Below are 26,363 nucleotides of genomic sequence, written 5' to 3' on the forward strand. Positions count from 1 at the left end.
ACAAAACTTGAATTTTACGAATGCAAAGTGGTTTTAAACCGCAGACAGTGACAGTTTGAGGGGTAAAGTTTTGGCCGTGCGTTCTAGGAATGGAACATTTTACAGGCATATTTTCTAGGAAGTTTCACATTTGATTGAAAATTTAAAATAAGAAACCATAAAACAGACATTTTGTCACAGCACCTCCTCAGGTGGTTTAAGAGGGCGGAAGGACCTTTTGTTAAGTTTTATATGCCTTGTTTAAACGACCCGATACAACCTCCCTAGGTTTTTCACTTGACCGCTACTGTTGCACTGTTTACTGAAACAGATGTAACGGGGGTCTTTGATGTCCCGTGCTAACCAGCACAGATAGGATGCAGAATAAGTAACTTAACTACAAACTACAACACGTCAAATTAGGACCAAACATGGTGTGAAACTTGCTAGAGAACTTTTACAAATTTCTGTCCTAGACAAACTTTTAAAAACATTTCGTGATATCAAACCACAACGATGTTAGGTGTAGCTGAACAAATGCCATACCTTAGCAAGTTCTTCTTGTCATTTGTGTTACTTAGTAACACAGACAGCACACTGGCGATGGTGTGGGCTGTAGCGTCTGTCACGCTGTCATCCTGAAGCACAAACAACAGCTTGGGAACCAAACTCAGTCGCTGCATCAGCTCAGCATTCCTCACTGATTCACTGGCGATATAAATGCATTCCATTATTGGAATTACAGTGAAAAACACAGTGACCTAAGGGTTAGCCAGTTGGGTTTCGTGTCAGGAGACCCAGGTTCCAGTCCTACTCGGGTCAGGGTATTGTCTTCTTGAGTAAATCATTTTAGAAACTTTCCTGGTACCGAGTAGTGACCTGCAGAGTGCGTGCGCACCTAAGGCAACCACATGGCTCTTTAACCTTAACGAGTGACAAGCATCTTATTTCTCCTTACATTATCACCTCTGCATCACACATTAAGGTCAGGAGAATAAAAGAAACGATCTCCAACTAAAGAAGCTCTACACATTCGCTACGGAATAGTGACTTGTATTACCACGTTTTGAAACTATTTGCTATGGCAAGCACTCTGTCAGATATCTCGGGCCGTTTTTGTGGTCAAAACTCACTAAAAATCAAAGGGATTCGACAAGTTTATGTGTTTTCATAAACAAAATAAGAAAACTGAAAATAGACGAGATTGTAATCAATGACAGCAATTGCTGTAATCTTTGTAGTCAATAGGAATATTTTAGCTTTCTAAACTTTAAATTTTAATCATTTTCGTGTAAATATAAAATTTTAGAAGTGTATTTTAATTATAGTGTCCCCAATTAGTCTTCTTAGGCTAAACACATTGACACTTAAATAGAGGTCTTACTCACTTACTTACTTACTTACTTACTTACTTACTTACTTACTTACTTACAGGAGATTAAAGCAAGTGATCACCAACTAAAGAAACTTTTAATTTGAATACATCAACAAAGTTGAAATGGTAAATTGGCCACCGTTACGATTATAATGGGTGACATTTCGAGCGTTAGCCCTTCGCCGTAACGGTGGCCAATTTACCATTTCAACTTTGTTGATATATTCAAACTATTTCGTTACCCCCACCGACGCAGCCCCAAACAGTTTCTTTAAACTATCAGCCTTTAGAGAAACTTTTGATTATTAAACAAATTCTCCTTGTCAGCACCTTAGCTAACATATGAAGAACAGTATAGAGAATATGGATGCACTGAAGCAGAAAACCAAGAACCGCTTACCTCCCTGGGCCCAGGAGTTCCAAAAAATGTGAAAACAAGGACCGCTGTAAATCTGCAGGCGCCTCGCGCCACACCTGGATAAATAGAAAAATGTCACGCAGTTAATATATCACAACTCTATAGGGAAAAACAGCGACACAAACAGGATGCACAGAATCCTTGTGAAGCATTTAAACACTCTTAACCCTATGATTCACTATCATCTAATTTCTCCTTACAATGTACGCCCTGAATCAAACATTTAGGTGACGAGAAGAAAGAAATCGATCCTTAACTACAGAAGCTCCTGATTGTTAAACGAATTCTTTTTGCCTGCAACTTAGGAAATGTATAGAGAACAGTATGGAGAATATGCATACTGATGTTAGGGTGTTAGGGTTCCATTTGGGTCAGTAAAATCATCCCTGGGATCATTACTTAAAATCCCTTTGAATTTTATAAAATATTTTAGGTTTCGGTTTATCATCACTGTATATCTAGCATTTTCCTCCCTATTGCTGGACTTAGTAATTTAAATGAATAAAGGCTGATAGTTTCTAAAGAAACTGTTTGGGGCTGCGTCGGTGGGGGTAACGAAATAATTTCAATATATCAACAAAGTTGAAATGGTAATTATAATCGTAACGGTGGCCAATTTACCATTTCAACTTTGTTGATATATTGAAATTATTTAGTAATTTAAAGTTTCCATCATTTTAGTTCAATTACACATCTCGTCCAAACAGCTAAAATATCTTTATCAAGTTCCTTACATGTTCTTGATAAAACGGTGAATATCAAGATTCGGTTAAACTTTTCCAAAGCTCTCCTGGGGAATTCAATTTGTGCGCATTGTTTCCAAAACAAGCTGCGGTTCTACTGTCGTTGTCTTCGCAGGAAAACATTCAAAATCAGTTTCAATTCGTGCGACTTGATTGAAAAATGGATTGAAAACGGGAAATCTAACGAAGATTTGTATACACCAAGCTGCGAATCGTGTCCCGTCCCACAACTAAGTCCCCAAGTGGCTACAACTCCGTTGCAGTATGCCATCATCTTTTGTTTATTTACCTCTAAATCACAGAGTAAGTCTTTGAAGGCCACTCGGTTGGGAATAACAGATGACTCCCTGTCACTGTCTACAGTACCAACCAGAGCAAAAGTTAAGTGAAGAATGTGAGTATTTAACAAATGTTTCTTTCTCCGAAGTAACAACGCCAGGATCTGTAAAAAACAAAGACAAAAACAAAAGAAAAAAAAATTGAATGGCATTTGAAAGCGATCTACACATTGCACAAATCAAAGGCATTTTAAAGTCATCTTGCAATACCAAAGGAAACAAAGAATAGAGGAATTCTCGAGTTTTATTCAAAGAAGGAAAATTAATTTAAAAAATTCACTTGGAGGCCCTCTTATACCGATAGGATAAATCATAAATTGATCCAGGATATTTTTAAAAAGTAAAGACAGCAATTTTCCATTGGGTGTCGAAAGTAATTCGGGTGACTGAGTTGCTTTTACGTAGGGTCTTCTGACCGGTAAGGAAAACACGTTCCACCTTCTCAACCAATCAAATACAAGCACTACGACCAGTCACGACGTGGACACTCGCGTTTCAGTTCCCGCGCTTCAGGGAGTGCGCGAGCTTTGACTTTGAGTTCTCGTGGATCCTGACGATACACGTGACCAACTCTCTTCCAATTGGCCATTCTTATTATTTAAGATTGTTTTTGCGACAAAAAAAAAATTCACTCCAACATTATCAGAAAAATTTTCGTTCCCCTTGCGAAAAGGCATGCTGTGGTGATTTTAGCCAAAGAGTTTACAAATTTTCAAAGCTACAGGCTAATCTTCTTTGCAAACCATACCTGGTAACCTCTGGTTCTTTCCATGTCTCTTCTCGCCGATGGATTACTCCTCAAAACACAACTGAGCGCCTTGACAGACGCATAAAGCCCTTCAACATTGGTTGCCATAGCTACCAAACCCAGCAGAGCAGATACACCTCCGATGCATTCTATAAGCTTGGAGACTGGGTCTGGACAGAACGTTCGCACACCGGAGCAACCAATGATCACTGCACCAATGGTCCGCGAAGAACCTTGAAGATGGGCAGCGGTGTTGTGTATCAGTCGTACTGGTGTGGTGTTATCATGGGTTGAGAGACCAAGCTGAAAGAAATGAAACACCATCATAAGGGAGATTTTCATCTAAAAATTTATTTGTTAAGAATTTTGAGCACGTTTGGTCGTGGAATAATACAAGAGGAATTGGTTTAAATTTTCAACGAAAACACAAAAGCAATACTATGTGGGAGTTCTTAACGCAAATTAGGTTATTGGGTCTATAAGACAAGTCGCTTATTTCTCTGCGAATGCTAATCTACGTCGGCCGATAAACGTCGAAAAGTGTCATGCTGGGAAAAGTTATCCAGACCCACTAAATTGTAACCTTTGATCCCTAAGAGTGACCAGCATCTAATTTCTCCTTACAACATCACCCCTGAACCACGCATTAAGGTCAGGAGAATTAAGCAAATGAACACCAACTAAAATAGCTCTCGATTTTTAAACAAATTCTCCACGTCAGCATCTAGGGAAATGTATAGAGAACAGTATGGAGAATATGCATACTGATGTCAGGGTTTAAAGGGCTTAGAAGATCTTACCTCTCTCGCTACAGCCTTAGTATCGCTCCTCCTGAAATGTTTTCTGATCTTTGCCAGAGTAAGAACTGATTTTGCATGCGCATGGATACCAAACATGACTTTATCTTCGCTAACAAGTGGTTCAACACCTTCACCGCCATACTGTGGAGTAAGGACAAACAAATTTCGATTGACATGTTAAAGTTGGGTGAAGGACTTCTAACAAACACCGATACCTATCACAATCGGAAGTAAATCATACTTACCACTGTGAGTTGACCTTCAGGACAGGGAGCCTGGAAACTACCAACATAATTCGGCCCCAGTCGGTACATCTCCTCAGCGGTTGCACCAGAAAGAGGCTCTTCTATCAGGTGGGTAGGACCCAGTCTCCACAACAATCGGGAACATCTGCGGTACCCTGGGTTGGGAGGGGTACCAAGATAGGCTGAGATGTAAGGGGCCACACTGACCATTGTACCATCTGGACTGGCCGCGGCTACCTGGATGTACTTTAACTGAAAAAAAAAAAAAAAATTAAAAAAAATATTTGAATCTCAACCAATACTCTGAATCTCAACCAATACTCCAATTGAGATCGAGGACTATTATGTTGACGCCCATTCACTAATATCGAAATTCAATACCAATGATTATCGGATATTATAACTGTAGTACTTCACTCACATCCGTATGTCACAATTCTCTCCTCTCTACTTTCCAATCTGCTCTGCCTGTATTTGATTACGTCTTGTTCTAACTCACTAGTAATTTTATCGTACCTAATTTGTATGACAACTGTACGTATCTTTTAGCTTATAATGTAGTAAACTAATGCATAGCCTATAACTGCAGTAATAGTGTATTAGTAATAAGATCTATTTAGCTTACAATGTGTAGTAATTACTTATGTATTACTAATACCCGCCAAGACTAGCTAATGCTATATGCGGGTTGTGTAAATTGGCTTTCAATATTCCACTAATAACAAAACAAAATACCAATACAAAATACGCGTTTTGATATTTGTTTGCGGACAATATCTGTTCCGAAATGACAACAATACCTAAAGGCTAGCTAACCCTGAATTAAAATTTAAACTAAAACTTCTTAGTGAATGGAAGGTTTGAAAAATTGGGGAATATCACTTGCGGTATGTACTCGGATATTCCCCAGTTTTAGCTGAAGCATATTTGGTCATGTGAAGTAGTTAGACCAATCCTCGCGCACAAAAGTAACTGATGGATTAAAAAGAGTATATAGCACTTACTCGGCATGTGCTAACATGCTTCCCATCCACAAACAGAGCACACGTGCTGTTCCTTATTAAGGCTTTGTTTAACACAACCATCACGTGGTGCCAGCGACCTTCCTCTAACAACTGATCACTTAGGAACCTGGCCTCGGTGCGTTCGCGTTCACGCTGAGCCTGCGTTGCTGCTGAGTCAGCGCCTTCTACACAACCACCCTCGTCTGTACAAACCTTTAAATCGAACAGATAAGTAAACTGGTATATTGGGATTGAATTATTAAAAAGAGAAACACTGACGCGTTTGAAGATTGGGAAACACCAAAGGAACAGGTTGTGGTGACAGTTTTCTCCGTGAGAGGACGTTTAGCTAATCTTGGTCACCAAAGACAATTCTCTACCAACAGAGCTGAATAATGAAATGTTAACGTTAGAGGGTATGCGGTCAACAACGCGTGCTCAAGTGTCCTAGGTCTAAAATTTAGCGAAAGTAGCGGAAAATAATAGGGGCTGTCTTTCAAAACCGAGGAACTCTGTTTTCGTCGAAGGCATTTACCTATTTCCAGAGGTTTTAAGGAGAATATTAATTTTTGAAAATTTTTAGGGGGTGAACCAAGTTTTTGGAGGTTGTTCTGTAAAAGAAAAGCGACAAGAAAAACGACACCTCGAAGCAACAGAATAGGAAATGAACCATGCGAACGGCTCAAAATCCGTGTTTCCGCGGCAAAATCTAGCGCACGCGTATACGTTATTCAGCTCTGTCTACTCTACCATGTAGTTAACTATTCCTGTTAACCCTTTAACTCCTAAGAGTGACATAATGATAGGCAAGTAATTTCTCCCAACAGTATCTCCCTGAATCACACACTAAAGTCATGAGAATAAAGGAAATTATCGCAAACTCAAGCGGCTCTTGATTGTTGGACAAATTCTCCTTGTCAGCATCTTAAAAAATGTATAGAGAACAGTATGGAGAATGTATGGAGAACTAATGTGAGGGTACAAAGAAACCAACTAAACTTACCACAAGCATTCTGTCTTTAGCTGAGATGCTGATGCTCAAGCAGGGAACATTCGGGATTTTCTCACTTCCACCACGAAACTGCCGCATAATTGTCAACAGCCTGACTGGATGTTGGTCTTCTGCGGTATCACTGTATTGATCGATACAGACCCAGGACACAAATGTGACTCCCGCCTGGGGGGGGAACATTCTCTCACCCACCCCTACCCCTGGAACACCGCCCATTACTGCGGCAGGGGCCATCACAGAACTTACAGTTGCTACGCCTTCGATAGAATAATAAAAAAAATACATGAATACTGGAAGATACGGTGGCGAAACGGTTAACGCGCTGAGCTACGGGGCGAGAGGCCTGGGTCCGAGATCTCACCGGGAATTAGTGCGAAGACGTTTTACTCTTCCCATGTATCTCTCTCCACCCAGGAGTATAGAGGGGTACTGGCGGAATGACCGGGTAGCTTGAAGAAATGTTAGGGGTGGAGGTAACCTGCGATGGACCAGTATCCCATCCAGTGGGGGAGGGGAGAGTAGCATAACACCCAGTCGCTTCATGTTACAGGAACCATGATGGATGGGACACTCGAAGGTGGTAATGTCTGTTCTCTAAAAACTTGACAATGCACTATGTTCTTGGCCAAAGGAATGTATTCACCCGGCCTTAGAGTGCAAGTTTGTTTTGATGCTATGAAGTAAAATTCGAAGCAGCTCACCTGCAGAGACTTGCGGTGCAATGGCTGGCAAGAACAGACAACCAAACCCATCCACACTCATGTCAAACTCTACAAAAGATGGGCAGTCTGTGGCACCATGCGCTCGTGCATCCCGTGGGGTTGTCATAGAGACCACACACTTAACACGCGTGAGTGACACAGCACCTCCACCCTGTGTACCACAGGGTACCACGTCGTCATCATCCTTCTCGATATCTTCAACATTATCAGCTTCCTCATTCAAAACGCTTGTTTGCTGATTTAACCGGTTGTTTTCAAGCCCCGATTGCTCTGCATGAGATTCTTCCATGTGAGAAAGTCTGTTTCTCAAGTCATCAAAACTAACTTCAGCAACCTTAAGTGGGACATCTGTGGCGCTATCACCTGTGTCTGTGCTTTGCAGTTTCTCGTCTTCAATGTCAGACACAGCTTCGGTATTTGTCTCAGAATGTTTTCCTTCAAGTGATTGCTCTGGGGAGCCCTCACAAACAATTTCCTTTACTTCCCTCTTCACATCTAAAATGACCATATCCTCCCCTTGATCAATGGATGAAACCTCCTGCGCAGTATTACCAATTGTGTCAATATCTACTCCGTCCACTTCCGCTGTTGATTTGTCTGTGGGCTGATCAGCAGTTTTCATAGTAACACGATACTGCTGACCATACCGGAGGCTCGTATCTAAATCAAGAGAATTCTCAAAAGAACGTCGTGCGGAATTGGCTTTGGACCTTCTTGGTGGAGGTTGTGGCGGAGTATCTTCGCTATCTGATTTGTCATCGTCATCATCATTGTCCATATCAGTGCAAGGTTGGTCAGGTGAAATGTTAGATTTATGGACTATCAGATACTCATCCTCATCAGAATTTGATTCCACATCAGAACCTGATTCTGAGCTTGGTTGTATCATACTCAACATAACATCTCTAAATGTCAGAGTACTTGAATGTGAATCTGCATCTGAATGTCTTCGGCTTACAATGTCAGAAACTTTTCTGGGCGTTACAATGTCAGAGGCTTTTCTGGGAGTTCCTTCGGAGACTTTTCTCAAAGACTCGTTTAAATCTTGGCTTTCTCCTGTTTTGTCTTCTGGAATTTCTTCCAGGACACTTTCTTCAATTCCTTCTTTAGCATCACTTGGTGCCTCAAGAGATTGACAGTAGAGAGGGAAACCCAGTCTGAGAAAATCCCTGCAATACACAAAATAGCGAAAAACATTGAAATCCAAAAAGGCTCTAGAAAGAGATGCCGCACGGGTATACGAGTACGAAAACAAAGGTGGGGTGTGTGTGGGTGGATCCAGACCCCCTGGACCTTTCCCTGAATTCACCACTGAGAAAAACACTTTGTTCAAACCTACCTCAACACTGTAGGAGTCAAGGACTGGGAGGCCAGTCTTTCGAACATTCTTTGTAATGGAGCATGTAGCGGATGTTCTTCAGTAACCAAAGCAGCTTCGCATCTGTCAAGGATCTGTTGTGGCAGCCCTGCTTCACACATCACTTGCTGGTTGTGTTCACACTTCAAGAGATTCTGGAGATGACAAATCCAGTACAACTGTAGCTCCAAGCATTCCTGCAGGTACATTAAAAAAAAATTTCCCCTTCATTGTTTAACTCGTGGACAAATTTTCTTTATTTAATCAGTCTGGGTGAAAGTGGTCCTGAAAAGCAATGCTCCAACACAAATAGGAAGCTGTAGCATTTAAATACTTTAATTCTTTTGATCTAAAGTTAATTATTAAAAACTGGATCATTGGATAATGCAATTCAAGACTTTTTATTGGCTTAGTCATTATGGTATATGAGCCAATATACCATAATCTACAAATATGGTAAGCGTACGCGTCAGCTTAAAATTAAAAGGGAGCTAAAAAATCCGGTTTCTTCTTACAAAATAATAATTTCTTGAGGGCGTTTTTAATAAAACAATTATTCCACTCGCGCTTGTTGGATATGAAATGATTATAGCCAACTCGGCGCTACGCGCCTTGTTGGCTATCTATCATCTCATATCCAACGCGCGCTCGTGGAATAATTGTTAATTATAACATAACCGAAGTAAAGCGCGCGCTCTGATTGGTCAATTTAACGTCCCCCATTTGCCCATGGGTGTACGCTGCTGACGGGAGCAAATGCAAAGACTATTTTTCCGCGCGCGCTTGTTTTTTTCTGGTCGCGTAAGATTTGTTAAATAAAAGGGAACTCTTTAGCTACAATGTATCAATGTTATGTTATAAAACAAATGGTAAACACTACAGCGTACACTATTGAGTTATGGATGCACTTGGGAGGTTTGCTAAGCACTCAAGAAGCTAGAGTCGCTCTCGGCTATCGCCTCGTGCGACTCTTACGCTTCTTTCGTGCTTAGCAACCTCCCGCGTGCATCCATAACTCAATAGTGAACGCTGTGGTGTTTACCATTTGTTAAATACATTTGTTAAAAAAATATTACTGATGCTATTTGATGCTTTTTTCTGCTTTGTTGTCTAAGGTTGGCATGTTAGATCTCTAGGTGTCACGATAGCTTTAAAAAGCGATTGATGGCCACTGTCGGCTAAAATTAAAAAATTAGAAGTTATCAGTGATTGTCGATGAGGTACTGAAAATCAAAGCAAAGTTCACCATCAGAATTAACTTTACCTCTGATGTAGCAGTGCCATTCATTTCTGAAACAGCTGGAAGAAGATCAACAGCGGCTGTTACTGCACCAGCATGATAAATATATGCAATGCCAGTGCCATTTCGCCCTGTTTGTGTCCCAGATGAATCCACTGGTAAAATGTTCCCACTTTTTAAACCAAACGAATCTGTAGCCATGTCAAAAAGGTTCTTGAACATCTCGTTAGCTGCATAAAGCACCGAACATGGATCAAGATCCAAAGTACCTTCAAAAACTAATGTCACTGATGATCGGACTGAGTCCACACTGGACCTGGTGGTCAGCGGTAGGTGTTGGAGCGACTGGGAAAACCGTCTTTCACAAAGTGTCCACTTCTTCTGTTCCTCACCCACACAAGATGGTGGAACATCAATGATGTCCATTGAAAAGCAACCCAGTAAGCGAATTGTGTCTGAGAGCCCCCTGAATCGGATCTGCAAAGAGAACCACAACGATAACAAACACTTCACCGTCATCCTCTATTTTCCTGGTAATTCAACTTGTAGATTTGTCTACGAACATTAAGTTCTCCAAGAAGCAAACAGTTTTCTCAGAACTTGTGGAAAACTGTAAGCTGCAAGGAACAAATATGGTTCAGGAACAGGTACATGAGCATAATTATCCATAAGCCAAAATGAAGGCTTTGGTGTCTTCTCTTTATCCTCCAAATATCTTTCACATCAGGAACAACAAAACATTTATAAACAGCTCACTGTCACTAGCAAACTTTGACTTTTCAGAGTGACTTTATGAAAAGACAAGTTTGTTTCTTATTCTGCAACAGCAGCAAAATGTTGTCTTAACTTGAATCAGCTTACGGATTATAATTGAGGATGACCCATCTAATCCTTGCGGGTTGATCAATATAATTGAATGAAAAAATGGCAAATTTTACCTCATCCATGAAGTTCTTGTTGGCAGGATCATCTTGAATGGCAGCTGTCAAAACATGGAACACTGTCCGCAACAGGACAAGAATCTGTTTCCGGTTTACTGTGGGAAAACATAATCATCAGCATCACAATACAAGTAAAACCCAAAAATCATCCTACAAAGCAATCAGAACAAAGATACAGCTGAACCTCTCCACAACGGCCACCTCGAGGACAGAAGAAAGTGGTCATTGTGGAGAGGTGGCCATTATGGGGAGGTAGGGGTGTAATGTATAGACAGCCCAAAGGACCCAAAAAAAGGGGTCAGTGTGGAGATGTGGCCATTGCAGAGAGGTGGCTGTTAGTGGAGGTTTGACTATATACATTATCATTAGCCAATGAGAACTCGAAGCAAAGACAAGCACGGAACTGAAAACAAAGATGACTGAGCAACAATTGGTATTCATGAGAGGATGGTGTGAGTTTTTTGTACCAATCACAGAGTAAAGTTAAGTAAAACCAAAGCAATCCTGGATTATGTGAAGGTGTAGTCTGATCGTCCGGGTGAGTGTAGTCCTGAGAAGGACTGTTGTCGGTGGCAGTGACTCACGTTTCGACAACCTGTGCGGAAGTCATCATCAGAGTCAAGTGAGTGATTGTTGTCAGTAGAATGTTCTTATTCCAGTTCGTGTGAAATGATCGGTTGGTTTTGCCGTGATGTTATTGGCTGTAAGACTCAAGTGACGTAAGTCGTTCGTGATTGGTCTGTTTCGGTCTGTCGGTAAAGCTAGGTCTCGTCGGATAAGCTGTCTGTCGAGAACAAATACCTTCACCGTGTTTTTACGAAGAACAACTACAACAACGACTTCATCCGACGAAACACTCACCGACCCACTACCACTACCGAAACAAACGACACCGCAACCCCTACGACTACAGCAACCATACCGTACATAAAAGGTATGTCTGAAAACATCTCGCGCATCTTACTACCCTTCAATATCCGCGTCGCCCACAAACCCATCACCACACTACGTCAGTTACTAACCAACGTTAAAGACAAAGACGAACCGAGGAACAGACAGGGAACGATTTATAAGATCAATTGTTCCGACTGCCAAGCCTCCTACATCGGTGAGACTGGCAGAAATCTCACAACAAGACTGACTGAACACAGACGGGCGACGAGGAAAGGTGATGTCAGCAATCACATTGCTGAACACCATCGACTTACCAACCACAACATTGACTGGGACTCTGCGCAATGCCTAACCTACAGCACTGACTATTTTCAACGACTGACTCTGGAAAGCTTGTTTACTAACTTAGAACAGACTCCCCTAAACAGATGTCAACAACTACCCGCCCCATACAAACGACTCATTCACGACATAAACATCACAAACGACCGAAAAAGAACAACCTAGCTTTACCGACAGACCGAAACAGACCAATCACGAACGACTTACGTCACTTGAGTCTTACAGCCAATAACATCACGGCAAAACCAACCGATCATTTCACACGAACTGGAATAAGAACATTCTACTGACAACAATCACTCACTTGACTCTGATGATGACTTCCGCACAGGTTGTCGAAACGTGAGTCACTGCCACCGACAACAGTCCTTCTCAGGACTACACTCACCCGGACGATCAGACTACACCTTCACATGTTACCCCCGGGTTCAAACCATTTACTGCAATCCTGGATTAGTTTCAACACTCCCTCGAAAATTGCTCTTACAAAAAAAACTTCAAGTTATGTCAAGTACCATCTGTCCATGCAGGATTTACTGGATCTGCCAGACTTCCTTCCATGTTTATCAAGACTGACATGACGTACACAAATCCTCCAACTTCACGAAACACAGCTCTTGTTCTGGGATCAAGATCAAACACTTTCAGCAGTGCATCTAACACATCAGTTTTAAGCTTCACTTCTGACTGCTGAGTGGAGTGCATCAAGCCAAGGAGAGTACCTGGAGAACAAAAAAAAGATGTTAGTAATTAATGAATTCAAGTTATCTTTTGTGTCCTTGATAGTCACAGCAGTTGGAGTTTCCTAACAAACGACACAAAGGACACTTAGAAAAATGTGTCCAGGGGTATGCACTAGGAAGACTTTCTCCCACCTCCCTCCTAGAAAGAGTCTGTCTCCCTCCCCCTGGGAAGACTCTCCCACCTCCCTCTTGGAAGACTCTTTCTCACTCCCCTTGGGAAGACTCTGTCACCTACCCTCTGGAAAAAATCTCTCTTTCCCTCCCCCCTGGAAAGAATCCCTCCCCCTCCCCTTAGGAAGATTCTCTCCTACCTCCCCTCTGGGAAGAATCTCCCCCTATCCACTAAGAAGAATCCCTCTCCCCTCCTACCTCCCCTGAGAAGAATCTTCACTAACCCCTTGGAAGAATCTCTCCCCTCTTCCCCAATGTTCCAAAATGCTCCACCGTCCATGTACTTAGCCCTTTACTCCCTAACATCAGTATACATATTCTCCATACTGCTCTCTATACATTTCCTAAGGTGCAGAGAAGGAGAATTTATTTAAGTGGTGTTCATTTGCTTAATTCTCGTTGCTTTAATGTTTTATACAGCAGTGATGCTGTTGGTAGATTTTTGACGTCTCTCAGTCTTGGGGGTTAAAGAATCAAAACAATGGCTGTGATGAAAACACTACATTCTCCCTACCCAGATCATCGTTTCCACCACTTAGAATCAACTCTCTGATGATCTTCAAAGACTCTGTCCTTGAGCTGGAGTATGGCACAATGTTGTGGACACAGCGAGCTCCTCCACATTCCCGGAACATCGTGGCGTTTTTGGGGTTATTTTCCAAGAGTAGTCTAAGACAGCCCATTAGCAGGAATGGATAATCAGGAACATTTTCAGAATCATCATAGCCATTCACATCCAGCTGGCTAACAGCTGTCTTGACTGTTTCTGATTGAGAATAAAAGGAAAACTTTAACTTTACCTTTAACTTCTCCAAATTACAACAAATTTCCACCCTGGTAACTTCCAATTAAAATACAAAAATTTTGAATGAAATCAGTTTCAATTGACCTGCAGATGAAAATAAAGCAAAGAAATGATCTGCACAGGTAAGCCACAATTTCAGAAAGCATGCCCCCCAGATACTGTCAGCCATTACTACCAACTGAGCTAGAAAGCCACATGTTGGGGGCAAGGCACATTTTAGAGGGCATTTTTGTGGGTTTGAAAAAGTTTTCTCAACTTCCTGTGATCGTCTTTAAATGCCTTACCATCGTATGTTTCCTTCAAGCCATCAGCATACTGCTTAAGACAATTTGTCAGTACTTCTAGAACTCCTACATCCCTGAAGACATCTTTATACTTGGGATCAAAGCTCAGAATGCGAATAAGGAAACAAAGAGCACCTTGATGACAGCCAGAGACCCTATCAAAAAAAAAAAAAAATTAAAGGAATAGGCCATTTTACAGTTGTATACTTAGTTGCCAAGTCTATAATAATAATAATAATACTGATAATGATGATAATGATGATGATGATGATGATGATGATGATGAAGATGATGATGATGATAATGACGATGATGATGATGACAATGATGATGATGATGACAATGATGATGATGATGAAGGTGATGATGATGATGATAATGACGATGATGATGATGATGATGATGATGATGATGATGATGATGAAGATGATGAAGATGATGATGATGATGATGATGATGATGATGATGATGATGATGATAATGATAATAATAAAAATAATAATTTAGCAACGGACATTCCACTGAGTGGCTCTTCTTGTCCACTGTTTCCAGATCAAATTGGAATTTGGAATGTTGGTTTTTGCGGTGGGAGGAAAACCAGATGACCTGGAGTAAAACTGTTGGAGCAAGGACGAGAACCAACAACAAACTCAACCCACATGTGGCACCAGGTCCGGGAATCGAGCCCAGGCCACAGTAGTGGGAGGCGAGGGCTCTCACCACTACACTATCCCTGCTTGCCTTTGAATTGGAGTGAGGCTAAAGGCGACCTTGTTGGGATAGAGACCAGTATCTAGTTAGCATGATAACAAAGTAATTTACATTTGAAAAACAGTAACATTTGTAACATAACAAGGTCACCCTTAGCCTCACTCCCATTCAAAGCCTTGGCAACCAAGCATGCAACTGTAAAATGGACTATTAATTTGTTATACATAATATTTACTTATTTTCTTTTTCTTCCACAATAAATCTCAGACAGGACTGAATTCAAGTGATGTCACAAAAAGATAGTGTTCAAGTACAGTTGAAGTGAAAGATTTATGTAATCTTCACAGATTACAAAAAAGAAAAGAAACAAAGATAAGGTCTTACTTCTTGTTCTTGTAAAGAATGCTGACAGAGATAAGCTCAGGGCATGGTACCCAGTTGAGATTACAAATCACCAGCTCCAGTAATTTGAATATTCTCTCTTGCACTTCAATGTCCTTCTCCGGAGCTTTTTCAACAAATAATGATAATGTATGCTGTGGTTCCAGAATGAAAAAATTTGCATTGTCTGAGCAATAGATGTTGTTGATACAATCCAGGATATTTAGACAGAGGAGCTTGTCTGTTGTCTGCAAAAGAACAAGATAAGATAAGTGTCATTCCTAACATTGTGGAATCTCATTAAAAAAAGGATTGATCCCTGCTAGTTTTAAACTGCATGCTGAAATTTAAATCTTTACCTTCAGGAAAACAGTTTGTAGAACTTGGAAAGCTTCAATGTTTCTGACACTACTTCCTAGAAATGAAATTTACAATCAAAAGTTAAAATTTTTTAATTATATAAACTGCTGTGCTTCTTGAAAATTTCAAGCCCTAAGAAAAGCGGTCATTGTATGTGTGTAAAATTACAATATTTTTAATGTGTATTTGACATCTCCAATCAGCTGCTTGTACATCACTTGTCTTTTGCACCACCCTTGCCAGTAAAGGCCTGTAGTGTTTACATAATAAACAAAATAATATATGTATGATGCACGATCCTCGCAGTAGATAGCGCTATTTAAGCAATAGCGAAAATCAGACCTGAAAAAAATCAGGCCTGTACTGTGGTTGGAATCCCGTACAGGCCTGATTTTTTTCAGGTCTGATTTTCGCTATTACTTAAATAGCGCTATCTACTGCAAGGATCGTGCATCATACGTATCTAATACCGCAGTTCAAAATATATGAACTTCATATATTTCATTGTAACCAAAATAATATATGTTTGCTTGTGGATATGGAATTTCTAACAGATAACAAAATATCCTGTTAGATTTAAGGCACCAAAAATTGAGCAAATGTCCCACATCTTTTTTGAGTGAATACAGTATCTAAGTGCAATCCCCAAATTCAAATATAATTATAATAACATTAATCCTTTCACTTCACGCAATGATTAACATGTAATTTCTCCCCATTATATCCATACATTATCCAGTAATGCAGTAAATGGCTTGAACCCAGGGGTAACATGTGCAGGTGTAGTCTGATCGTCCGGGTGAGTGTAGTCCTGAGAAGGACTGTTGTCGGTGGTAGTGACTGACGTTTCAACAACCTGTGTGGAAGTCATCATCAGAGTCAAGTGAATGATTGTTGTCAGTCAAGTGAATGATTGTTGTCTACTGACATGTCTACTGACAACAATCATTCACTTGACTCTGATGATGACTTCCACACAGGTTGTCGAAACGTCAGTCACTACCACCGACAACAGTCCTTCTCAGGACTCCACCCACCCGGACGATCAGACTAGAACTCCACATTATCCAATAAACAAGTACTGAGAAATTACTGAAACTTATCAGGTAAAATTTTCATCCTGATCAAACACCAAATTCTCCCAACTAATTTACAAGGAAATGTGTAGCAGCTACTGGGGAGAATCGACAATCAGATATTGGAAGTGAAAGGGTTAATCGACCACTCCTCCAGTGGAAGCTTTTAAGGGCAAATACAAGCAAATCACAAATTACACAGTGTACATGAACACAGAATTTACAATCCAAACTGGCCCAAGGCAGACCAGTTGGCTATATACAAATTGTAGTCAAAGAGTTGAACTTGAAGCAATCAAGAACAAATCCATTAAGTAACAGAGTGGAAGGAATGAACCTGGAACCAAAAGAATACAAGTCCAATCCCTCAGCAACACTCTGACTCCTTGACTTTAATGTTGATGATTCTACAGAGAACTAGCTTTACCTCCACCAGTTGGCTCTGGGATTTCAAATGTGGGATCCTGGAATGGAGCACCAATACTGACCAGAGGTCTCAGTGTCACATGACCAATCATGACGAGCGATGACACAACAAGAACAACATTCCTGCAAGCTTCGCGTGCTTCACTTCCTGTCATCTCTCCCAGCATTAACAGCAGTTCTGACAGGAATAGGTAGCCATGACAACTTCGAAAATCAGCCAATAAATAATGAGAAATTGCTGACGAGTCTTTCAGACAACAAACCAGTGTTACAATCATTTCTACCAACTCCAAAGGATTCACTTCCTGGATTTTTCGCATGTTCATCAGGCATTGTGCAAAGCATGACTTGCCTAAGAAAAAAAAGTTAAAATGATTTTTTTAAGATACAGAGTTAACTTCCAGGAGTGACCAAGACAGAATTTCTCCTTACAAAATAAAAGCAATATCAAGCAGACAAGAGGTGAGAATAAAGAAACATATCAATTTGGAGATTATCAGTTTATCCCATATCAAATTCTCTAAAACTAAAATTATAAGATATGAACATTAGACAGTAAGGAGAATTGCAAAATGAGATCTTGGAGCTAAAGGGTTCATTCAATCCACAACATCTACACCTGCAATATGCTTTAGTTCTATATGCAAATTACATATTCATGTGCTCCATAAAAAAACGAGCCATCATTTTTTATCTTTTATCTTTATACATGGATAACCTCATGTTATTAAAAGCAAAATTCTTTCTTCCAAAAAAAACAAAATTACATTTCCCTTTTAAGGCGGTGCATGCCTTTGTTTACTTCATTTATTTATAATTTACATTTCCTTAGTAGAGTATTATTTCATGTAATATCATCTCATGTTTTCAAAATCACAAGAGGGTGTCTGAATGGAAGACATCTTTTAAATCATTCCCAAAACTAACATTTACAGATAAGGAAGTGCCTTTGATGATGAAAAACTAACATTTATAGATAAGTAAGTGCCTTTGATGATGAAAAAATATCAGAGATGTCATGAAAAGAGTATTATCTTCAAGAATTTTTCTTACGGTAACAAATGAAATGCCACTATTTTAAACTTCCATTGTTCCCATCTTATTAGAAATTAATTCAAAATTAAATCATTTCTAATTGTTTTGATCATCATTTATTTGTTTATATTTTTCTGAAACTATTCTGGAGAAACCTCTATAAATACTCATTTTAGTAAATGTAAACTTTTTCTTATCAAAATCTACTCCCATGATTTGGTTTCTTTGTTTCATGAAAAAATATGTACAAATTTGAGTGAAAATTTGTAACATGGTTTCGGAGATCAAATCTTTAAATGCAAAAATTCAAAATCTATGGCTAACCAAACACTCCTGACTCTAAACCGACTTACCATAAAAACATATTAAATTATTTAAAAAAAAAATCATTTTGGCCGTTGTCAAAACAAGTTAGACATTGAAAGAAGTAATAATAGAAGCTTCTAAAGAGGACAATATAGCAATTAACGCCTGGCACGATCTCAAAAGTATCTGCTAATCGATATCTGTGATTAGTTTACTTACTGTGAATATAATGGACGACGTCTCGGTCCAAACCATGGCGAGTTAAAGTCATTAGAATTTCCGACACACAGCTTCGCCACTGAGCATTGTGTTTCGGGATCGGGCACGATATTGCAGTAAAGAGCAACGCCAGATCGTCTGTGTGGACAAGTTCCCGGGAAGTCGCATAATAATTGCATAATTTAACCAGTACTTGAGTGTACAATTTTTGAATTGTTAAAGCATCATCTTCGAGATCTTCACTGCTCTTGTCACTAGATTGTTCAATAGGAGGTAAATCGTAGAATAAGTAAAGACATTTAACCATGTTTGACGGTAGACTCGCAGCTACCATGCATTCCACTACTGGGGTATCTGCCGAAGCAAGAATATGTAGCGTGTTCAACAGAGTCCATCCCGATACAGTATCCTCCGCAGAATCACGCATAAGGAATTCAATAATCATTCTACTAGCTGCTTCGTTTTGTTGATTCGCTGCTCTTCGTCGAATTTCGTTCACCATGAGTCGAGAGACGTGTGCCGCAAATTGACAAACATCTCCAAATTTCTCTGTCATACTACTCGGTTTAGCAAGGCCGAACACCTTGCAAAACAAAGGCAGCATCATATACAGCTTAGTCTCTTGTTCACGAACAGTCAGTGGCACAGGTGAATGAAGGAATTCCATAAAAAGCTTTCGTAAATGTCGCAACGATAGTGCTTCGTCTTCGCTCGATTGATGAATGTTCGAAACCGCTCGGCCGGGTCTACCAACAAGCTTTCGAACAAATTGCATATTTGCGATCCCTTGGAAATAGGACCAATACTTCAAGGCTTCTGTAGTGTTTAAGAACCCATGGTTATAAGAACTAGGCACAAATCAAAGCTACCAGCCGAGGTTTTTAAAGAGTAACCTCACAAATTTGCCTAACTGTCCATTTTCCAAACTTCGCTGTGATCCCAAGTTCATGGTGATACCCCTTGAAAGAACCGCTGACCCAGAACTGCATTGCGACTTTTCGTGTAATGCTATTTAACGTAGCGGAACACTAAGTAATCGATTTTTTTAAAGTAATATTGTTATGACCACTGAGGACAAGATGCCTTCGCCTCACCGGTTACTCATAGTCGGTGCAGGTATAACAGGATCAGTAACAGCTTCTTTACTGCGCAGAAAGTTTCCAAAGGATGCGTTGAGCATCACTTTCTGGGAGAAATCTCGTGGAGCAGGGGGCAGAATGAATACGAACAGGAGCGCTGGTGATTCACGCTGTACCGTCGATCTTGGGGCGCAATATGTTTCAGCGACGCCAGATTATTTTAGATCTCACGAGAGGTACACTGAATTTCACATCTTCGTTAGCTGAGTTGATAATTTGGGCAGCAGCAGTTCGTTCGAATTGAAGGCTGTTGCATAATCACGCGGGGAAATGAACCCTCTACCCCCTCACCTGACATCAGAATCCATTTTCTCCATACTGTTCTCTATACACTTCTTAAGGTACAAGGAGAATTTGTTTGACAATGAAGAGCTTCTTTCAATGATGATCATTTCCTTTTTTCTCGTGACCTTCATGTGTGATTTAAGGGTGATATTGTAAGGAGAAAGTAGATGCTGGTCACTTCAGGTTCAAAGGGATAAAACAGTTACCCATTGGAATGGACCATCATGGATCCATAACCACTTTATACACATGAACCCTCTTCTTTTGCCCAATTGGTAAAATACTTAGGAAGTGTACCAGTAACTTTTCAAGGGCTGATGTATTCCACTGGTATATTTGCTCTGCAATCCTTATTCAATGTGGGGGGGATTTAAATCAGAAATACAAGGAATGGCAGGGATTTCAATAAAAGCGAGTCACAGACAGTTTAAGTCCAACACTTGAGTGGTAAGTATGCAAACATTTGCCACTTTACCATCCCAACCATGCCCTCTGCAAATTTATGGCAGTGTTAAACTTCCTTAGGCATTTTGTAAGGTGATACTCCCTCAATATTACTTGGAAAGTGGTGTAAACCACCCATATTGGTAAACACTAAATGCTGAAGGGTTTTCTTACAATGTCTCACTATTCTTTACCCACCTCACCACCTCTCCCCTTCCCTACTAGGTGGTCCTTATTTTTGGCCATGAAAGGCTTATTATTAAGAACAGTATTCGTGTCTAGATATTATATGGAAGACTGCAAATCTTTAACTTCCTCCTACATTTGACTCAGAATCTTAGGGGAAGGTTTTCCTATACAAAGTGGCTTTAATAATCCAAGGGGCTGAGAAGTGAACCTTCTTCTTTCTTCTTGATATCCCAGGGAATTAGTCCTTTAGTGCACTTTACAAGGCCTTTGTCATTGTGTAACTCTTGGACATGTCATACAGTAAATCCTCCAATAAGTCCCCTGCGAGGCTCATTTATTTCAGGTACTTTGAAGGGGGGGGGGTGGCCTCTTAGAATGGGGGGCTTATTAATTTAGAACTCAATAAAGAACTCAATTTTATGATCTAACTCTCTCAATGGACCTTGTTTAGCCATATTATATTTTGAGCATCACTGTAATTTCTATATACAGTATTCCATTGGTGTCCACATGATAACATCAATCAATTAATCACCATAATCAATGTTAAATGACAAATTAAGATTACAATACTTGAATAAATTTATTGTACTTACTGACATGGAGTGTTGTTTTGAATTTTTGTTGTTTTTTTTTAGGGGGAGGGGTGGGGGGGCTTAATAAATTTTTTCCTCAACTTATTAGAGGGGACTTATGAGGGGGTAGCTTATTAAAGGGGGGTGGCTTAGTAGAGGGGGGCAGCTTATTAGAGAGGGGTAGCTTTTTAGAGGGGGGCTTATGAGGGGGGTAGCTTATTAGAGGGGGGCTTGTGAGGGGGGTAGCTTATTAGAGGGGGGCTTATAAGGGGGGGTGGCTTATTAGAGGGGGCTTAGGAGGGGGGTAGCTTATTTGAGTGGGTGGCATATTAGAGGGGGGCTTATGAGGGGAGTAGCTTATTAGAGGGGGGTGGCTTATTAGAGGGGGGCTTGTGAGGGGTAGCTTATTAGAGAGGGGTAGCTTATTAGAGGGGGGCTTATGAGGGCGTAGCTTATTTGAGGGAGGCGTATAAGAGGGGGGTAGCTTATTAGAGGGGGCTTATTAGATGGGGGCTTATTAGAGAGAGGAGCTTATTAGAGGATTTACAGTAGTTACTATGTTGACTGTGTTACAGTACTGCTCAAAAAAAGTTCTTCCTCTCTTTCACATGTTTTTTTTTTAACAAACAGACAGCAAGTACAATCTGAAACTAATTACTCATGAAAGTTGTCAGAAATTTTGTCGAACAAATGTGGAAAAGACGTCAAAAGCTTTGTCAAGTGATTATTTCTGAAACTAAAACTTTTTTTTCTTTAGTTTCTATCAGGAACTGATATTAGCAAAAGTATTGGTGCCATTTAATGGAATCATAGAAGGAGAAAACAAAAAGGAAGGAATAAAAAACTTCACAGCACCAGCAGGGATGAATTCCATAGTCAAACATTTTCTGAATTCTTCAGGTAAGTTCAAATGTTATTTGAATTTAAAATAAGGAGGGAATGGTTGTTTTTTAAAAGTGGAAGAGCTGAATTTATCACATTAGTACTTCATGGCTTAATTTGTAGACAAAAATCATGCATCTTTTCCTAGTTTAGCCTTATGCTATTTTTTTTCCTTGTGTAGTTTTTAAGCATATTTCTTTGTCCTTTATTCATCTCCTTTCAGCTTTATGCCGTGGCCTTCCAGCCCCTGCCTTGTATGAACCCCTCCTAATTTCCAGCTATTGTGCAAGCCTGTCATCTTATTGGACTCAAAACAAACTGAAAATCAAGTCGATGTGTACCCTCCCCTTGTAATGAATTCAGAATTAGCATTAGAACTTAAATTGTACAACCCAAATTTAGGGTTGATCTCTCACTCTTTAGAAACTCTTCTTAAATGCTATGTTGACACTGGAGAATATTTAAAGAAGATTTTGAATATTTCTAAGTCAATTTTAATGGGAAAAACTGAAGGAAAGTTCTTAACTTTTTACCCTAGTCCAGTGCATTTTGACAAATTTCAACCAATATTGAAACATACTCGCCAGTAACCCTTTAACTGCCAGATGTGCTTAACATGTTATTTCTCAACATGATCTTCTTACACTACCCAGCAGATAGGTAATGAGAATACATAACCTTATGATGTAGAAATTGTTATCTTGATCTGACACCAAGCTCTCATAACTATGTATGTATGTATGTATGTATGTATGTAGAGGGATTAAACTTGGTGTCCGTGAAACAGTGTTCGATACAAATAGTAGAGCGAGTATAATGTGTGGTAGGCAGAAAAAAACAACTAGATATATTTCCTTACAGACCTGTTTTGTGGTTGCCCATTCATCAGGGGATTTAGTGTATGTATGAAGGCTGCATGGTCGAGCGGTCAGGGTGTCGGACTTGCAGTCCGTCACTACCGGGTTCAAGTCCCGCCCTGGCCACTACTTGGATTTGTTTCACGGTAGCCCCGAGTTTCAAATCCTCAGCCATGCTTGTAATATAGCCAACTGGTTTGCCTTCGGCCAGTTGGGATTCTTAACAACATTATTTTCAATTTGAATTATTTGTGTAAGTTGTTTCATAGAAAACCTGAAAAACTAGCTTCTAGCTAAGTGTTTCTCCACGTTAAACTGTTTATTATTATTATTATTATTATTATTATTATTATTATTATTATTATTATTATTATTATGTATACGATATTTAGACTGGCCAACCCAGTTCAGCTTGAAGCTGGTTTAAATGGGGGCCTGTACATCCCACCATCCCACTCCAGGGAGGACATCCATCACGCAGTAATCTCGTGTGGGAAATGAACGTCTCCTACCCCAACCCTGTGGGAGATGGGACCTCCATTTATTCGTCCCTATCCGAGAAGACTAGAATATCTAACCATTTTTTGATGTTATAGGAAGGTAGCAAATTCTTCTCAATTATTTTAAGACCTTGAGTGTTGGTCCGGCCAGGGCTCGAACCCTCGACCTCCCGCACGACAGTCCAGCGCACTATTCATTGGGCAAGGAAATGTCTAGCAGCTAGAGGGGAGAGTTAACAATCAAATCTCAGGAGTTTGAGAGTTCTGGGGAGAAGGGATAGCATAGTGGTGATAGCACTCACCTCCCACTGGTGTGGCGCGGGTTTGATTTGCAGACCTGGCTTCACATTAGTTGTTGGTTGTTGTCCTTGCTCCGAGGGTTTTCTCCGGGTCCTGCGGTTTTCCTCCCTCTGCAAAAGCCAACATTCCAAATTCCAATTTGATCTGGAAACAGTGGGCAAGAAGAGCCACCAAGTGGAATGTCCATTGCTAAATTATTATTTATTTACTATTTATTTAATGTATATTTTCCATACTTTTTCAGAATCCAGCATTTTGTATGAAACCCACTGCAGTGCAATAAACATATTTGAAAACCCAGGAAACATCAGTCAAAGCGCAAAATTCTGGCAAGTAACAGACCTCAAGGACAACACAAGTAAATTCGATTCTGTTGTCGTGACGATTCCTACTCCTCAACTTCTAAACCTGAAGGGTTCCATTCAAGGTTTCCTCGCAAGCAAACGCTCGCTTCTGGAATCCGTGCAGTATTCGTCGCGGTACGCCGTAGCCTTGTATTTTGAACAAGGGGTTAAAATTAACGTGCCGTGGTGTTGCAAGTATGTGACAGGCAGTCCGTGTGTGAGGTTTTTATCTGTGGATTCGAGGAAGAGATTTGGGAAAGGTGAGGGAGTTTGAAACTTAGTACAGTAAAGGTATTGAGTGTTATAATTTTTCAGAAGCCACGCTCGTTATCTGAAGATGCCAAAGTTTTAAAGAGTGGTACTGTTCTATTTTTAGCGGCGGTCGGATGAAGGAAAAACGCGTCTATCCGCCGACGATTCGATTCCCTATTTTGCATATCTCTATCTCTCTCTCTCTCTCTCTCTCTCTCTCTCTCTCTCTCTCTCTCTCTCTCTCTCTCTGTCTCTCTCTCTCTCTCTCTCTCTCTCTCTCTCTCTCTCTCTCTCTCTCTCTCTCTCTCTCTCTCTCTCTCTCTCTCTCTCTCTCTCTCTCTCTCTCTCTCTCTCCTAGCCTGGGAAAGCGCAATTGCAGCGTTCCGAGGTCCGTTCATCATGACCTAGAGCCTAATATCTTCCTGTCCAGCCCGACCTTTCTCAGTCAATAGGCGCTTTCTCATGTCTTACATTTCTTCTTTTCTATGGCAGCTCGCGGGGCCGAACGGCTCTTTGCGGCCCTGTCCATATTCTTGCATACGGCCGTTACACGATCTTTGATGATACACTTCAATCAAAGTGAGCGTGGGGCCGCACGTGTCATGACAATCATACCGTAAATACTCTGATAAGCTACCCGGGGGGCTTATTTATTTCAGGTACTTTGCGAGAGGGGGTGGCTTATTAGAGAGAGGGGGGGGCTCAAGTTAATTTAGCCTGATGTTCACTACAACGATACAATAGGACATAATTTTTGTTTTTTGAGGGGGAGGCGTGGGGGGAGGGGGGCTTCATAAATTTCTTTCTCTAAAGAGGGGGGCTTATTAGAGGGTGCAAAAATTGCCAGCATTCTATACTCTCTTTCAGATCCCGAAGAAATTGGCCCCTCTCTCCTAGCACACACCAGCGTGCCATTTGGAATAGAACATTTAGAGATGGACTTGAATGATGTCAAAGAGATCATAATATCTCACATAAAACAAATACTTCCCGACCTCCCAGAACCCGCGAACAGTCGCTGTCTGAGATGGCGGTATTCTCAAGTGTCACGCGGTTTTGACGGCTCTCCCGGATGCATTGCTTTGTGTAACTCTCCGCTTCTGGTTGCCTGCGGTGATGCGTTCTCCCACACGAATTTTGATGGTTGTATAAACTCAGCCCAGTCAGTCGTGGACACATTTTGCAAAATGACATCCGTTAGCAACCTGTAGGTTGTAAGGTGGTGGAAAGGTCACGCTGTACATCTGACGTTACAGAAATTACGTCAAATAGTCACGCAATGTTCCATTCACTTGTTGACATAAGCGTTACCTGACAAGTCAAATAACGATTTCGAGCCAGTGCCTAGGACATGGGCTATTTTTAATGACAAAACATCTGCAGTCGCCGTCGGATAAGCAGACAGACTTAAGCGTGGCTTGTAAACCTAAGGACGACGGCTGTTGTAAGAGAGCCATAATACAGAAAGGGAACTTGGGCTAGTCAGGGTGGAAATGTTTTCCACTTTCTGCATGATTTGACTTTGAACCCTGAACAATGAAAAAATTTTAAGGTTAAGGGAATCATTGTTGGGCTCCAGTGAACAATGAATGACAATATTTTGTTTAAAAATCAGACTGTTTTATTTCCTGAAGTGATACCAAATTATTATGGTTAAAATCGATCGCAGGCAGTGACTTGCAGCATGGTTTTTCATGATTAATTAAAGATCCACTGTGCTGTAAACAACATAGCAGGTTGAGTGCCTAAAAGAATTGAAATTAACTCTTTACACCCTAACAGTATGCAAGTTCTTCCCAACGTTCTCTATGGATTTCCTATGGTTTGTAAGAGAGAATTTGTCTTACATTAAAAAACTTTCTTAATTGGTGATCATTTCCTTTTATTCTTATCACCTCAGTGTGATTCAGGGGTGAGATAT

General features: G+C 40.5%; 2 protein-coding genes across 7 annotated transcripts in view; one reads left to right on the forward strand and one right to left on the reverse strand.

The window, feature by feature from the left end:
* The window catches only part of LOC111340355 (WD repeat and FYVE domain-containing protein 3), a 47,581-nt gene extending 27,971 nt beyond the window's left edge, over positions 1-19,610 (reverse strand). For all 6 annotated transcript variants that reach the window (XM_088747626.1, XM_088747628.1, XM_088747627.1 and 3 more), the window contains exons 1-19: positions 18,676-19,610; positions 17,117-17,467; positions 15,613-15,668; positions 15,257-15,501; positions 14,162-14,316; positions 13,587-13,838; positions 12,674-12,880; positions 10,920-11,017; positions 10,006-10,458; positions 8,724-8,938; positions 7,364-8,553; positions 6,654-6,919; positions 5,651-5,863; positions 4,647-4,898; positions 4,402-4,542; positions 3,602-3,904; positions 2,805-2,957; positions 1,755-1,828; positions 526-687 (exon numbers count right to left, since the gene is read on the reverse strand). In XM_088747626.1, the coding sequence (XP_088603752.1) occupies positions 526-687; positions 1,755-1,828; positions 2,805-2,957; positions 3,602-3,904; positions 4,402-4,542; positions 4,647-4,898; positions 5,651-5,863; positions 6,654-6,919; positions 7,364-8,553; positions 8,724-8,938; positions 10,006-10,458; positions 10,920-11,017; positions 12,674-12,880; positions 13,587-13,838; positions 14,162-14,316; positions 15,257-15,501; positions 15,613-15,668; positions 17,117-17,467; positions 18,676-19,450 (5,561 nt within the window). In that variant the 5' untranslated portion in view covers positions 19,451-19,610. The remainder of the gene's footprint in view (positions 1-525; positions 688-1,754; positions 1,829-2,804; positions 2,958-3,601; positions 3,905-4,401; positions 4,543-4,646; positions 4,899-5,650; positions 5,864-6,653; positions 6,920-7,363; positions 8,554-8,723; positions 8,939-10,005; positions 10,459-10,919; positions 11,018-12,673; positions 12,881-13,586; positions 13,839-14,161; positions 14,317-15,256; positions 15,502-15,612; positions 15,669-17,116; positions 17,468-18,675) is intronic.
* A 75-nt stretch (positions 19,611-19,685) lies between these two features.
* LOC111340360 (renalase) lies at positions 19,686-26,312 on the forward strand. The gene is made up of 4 exons (XM_022947198.2): positions 19,686-19,990; positions 22,065-22,207; positions 24,091-24,450; positions 25,310-26,312. The coding sequence occupies exons 1-4, from the start codon at positions 19,737-19,739 to the stop codon at positions 25,651-25,653; spliced, it is 1,101 nt and encodes a 366-aa protein (XP_022802933.2). The 5' UTR covers positions 19,686-19,736; the 3' UTR covers positions 25,654-26,312.
* Positions 26,313-26,363: the final 51 nt, after the last annotated feature.

This window comes from Stylophora pistillata, chromosome 2 (genome assembly GCF_964205215.1).
Source record: "Stylophora pistillata chromosome 2, jaStyPist1.2, whole genome shotgun sequence".
NCBI lineage: Eukaryota > Metazoa > Cnidaria > Anthozoa > Scleractinia > Pocilloporidae > Stylophora > Stylophora pistillata.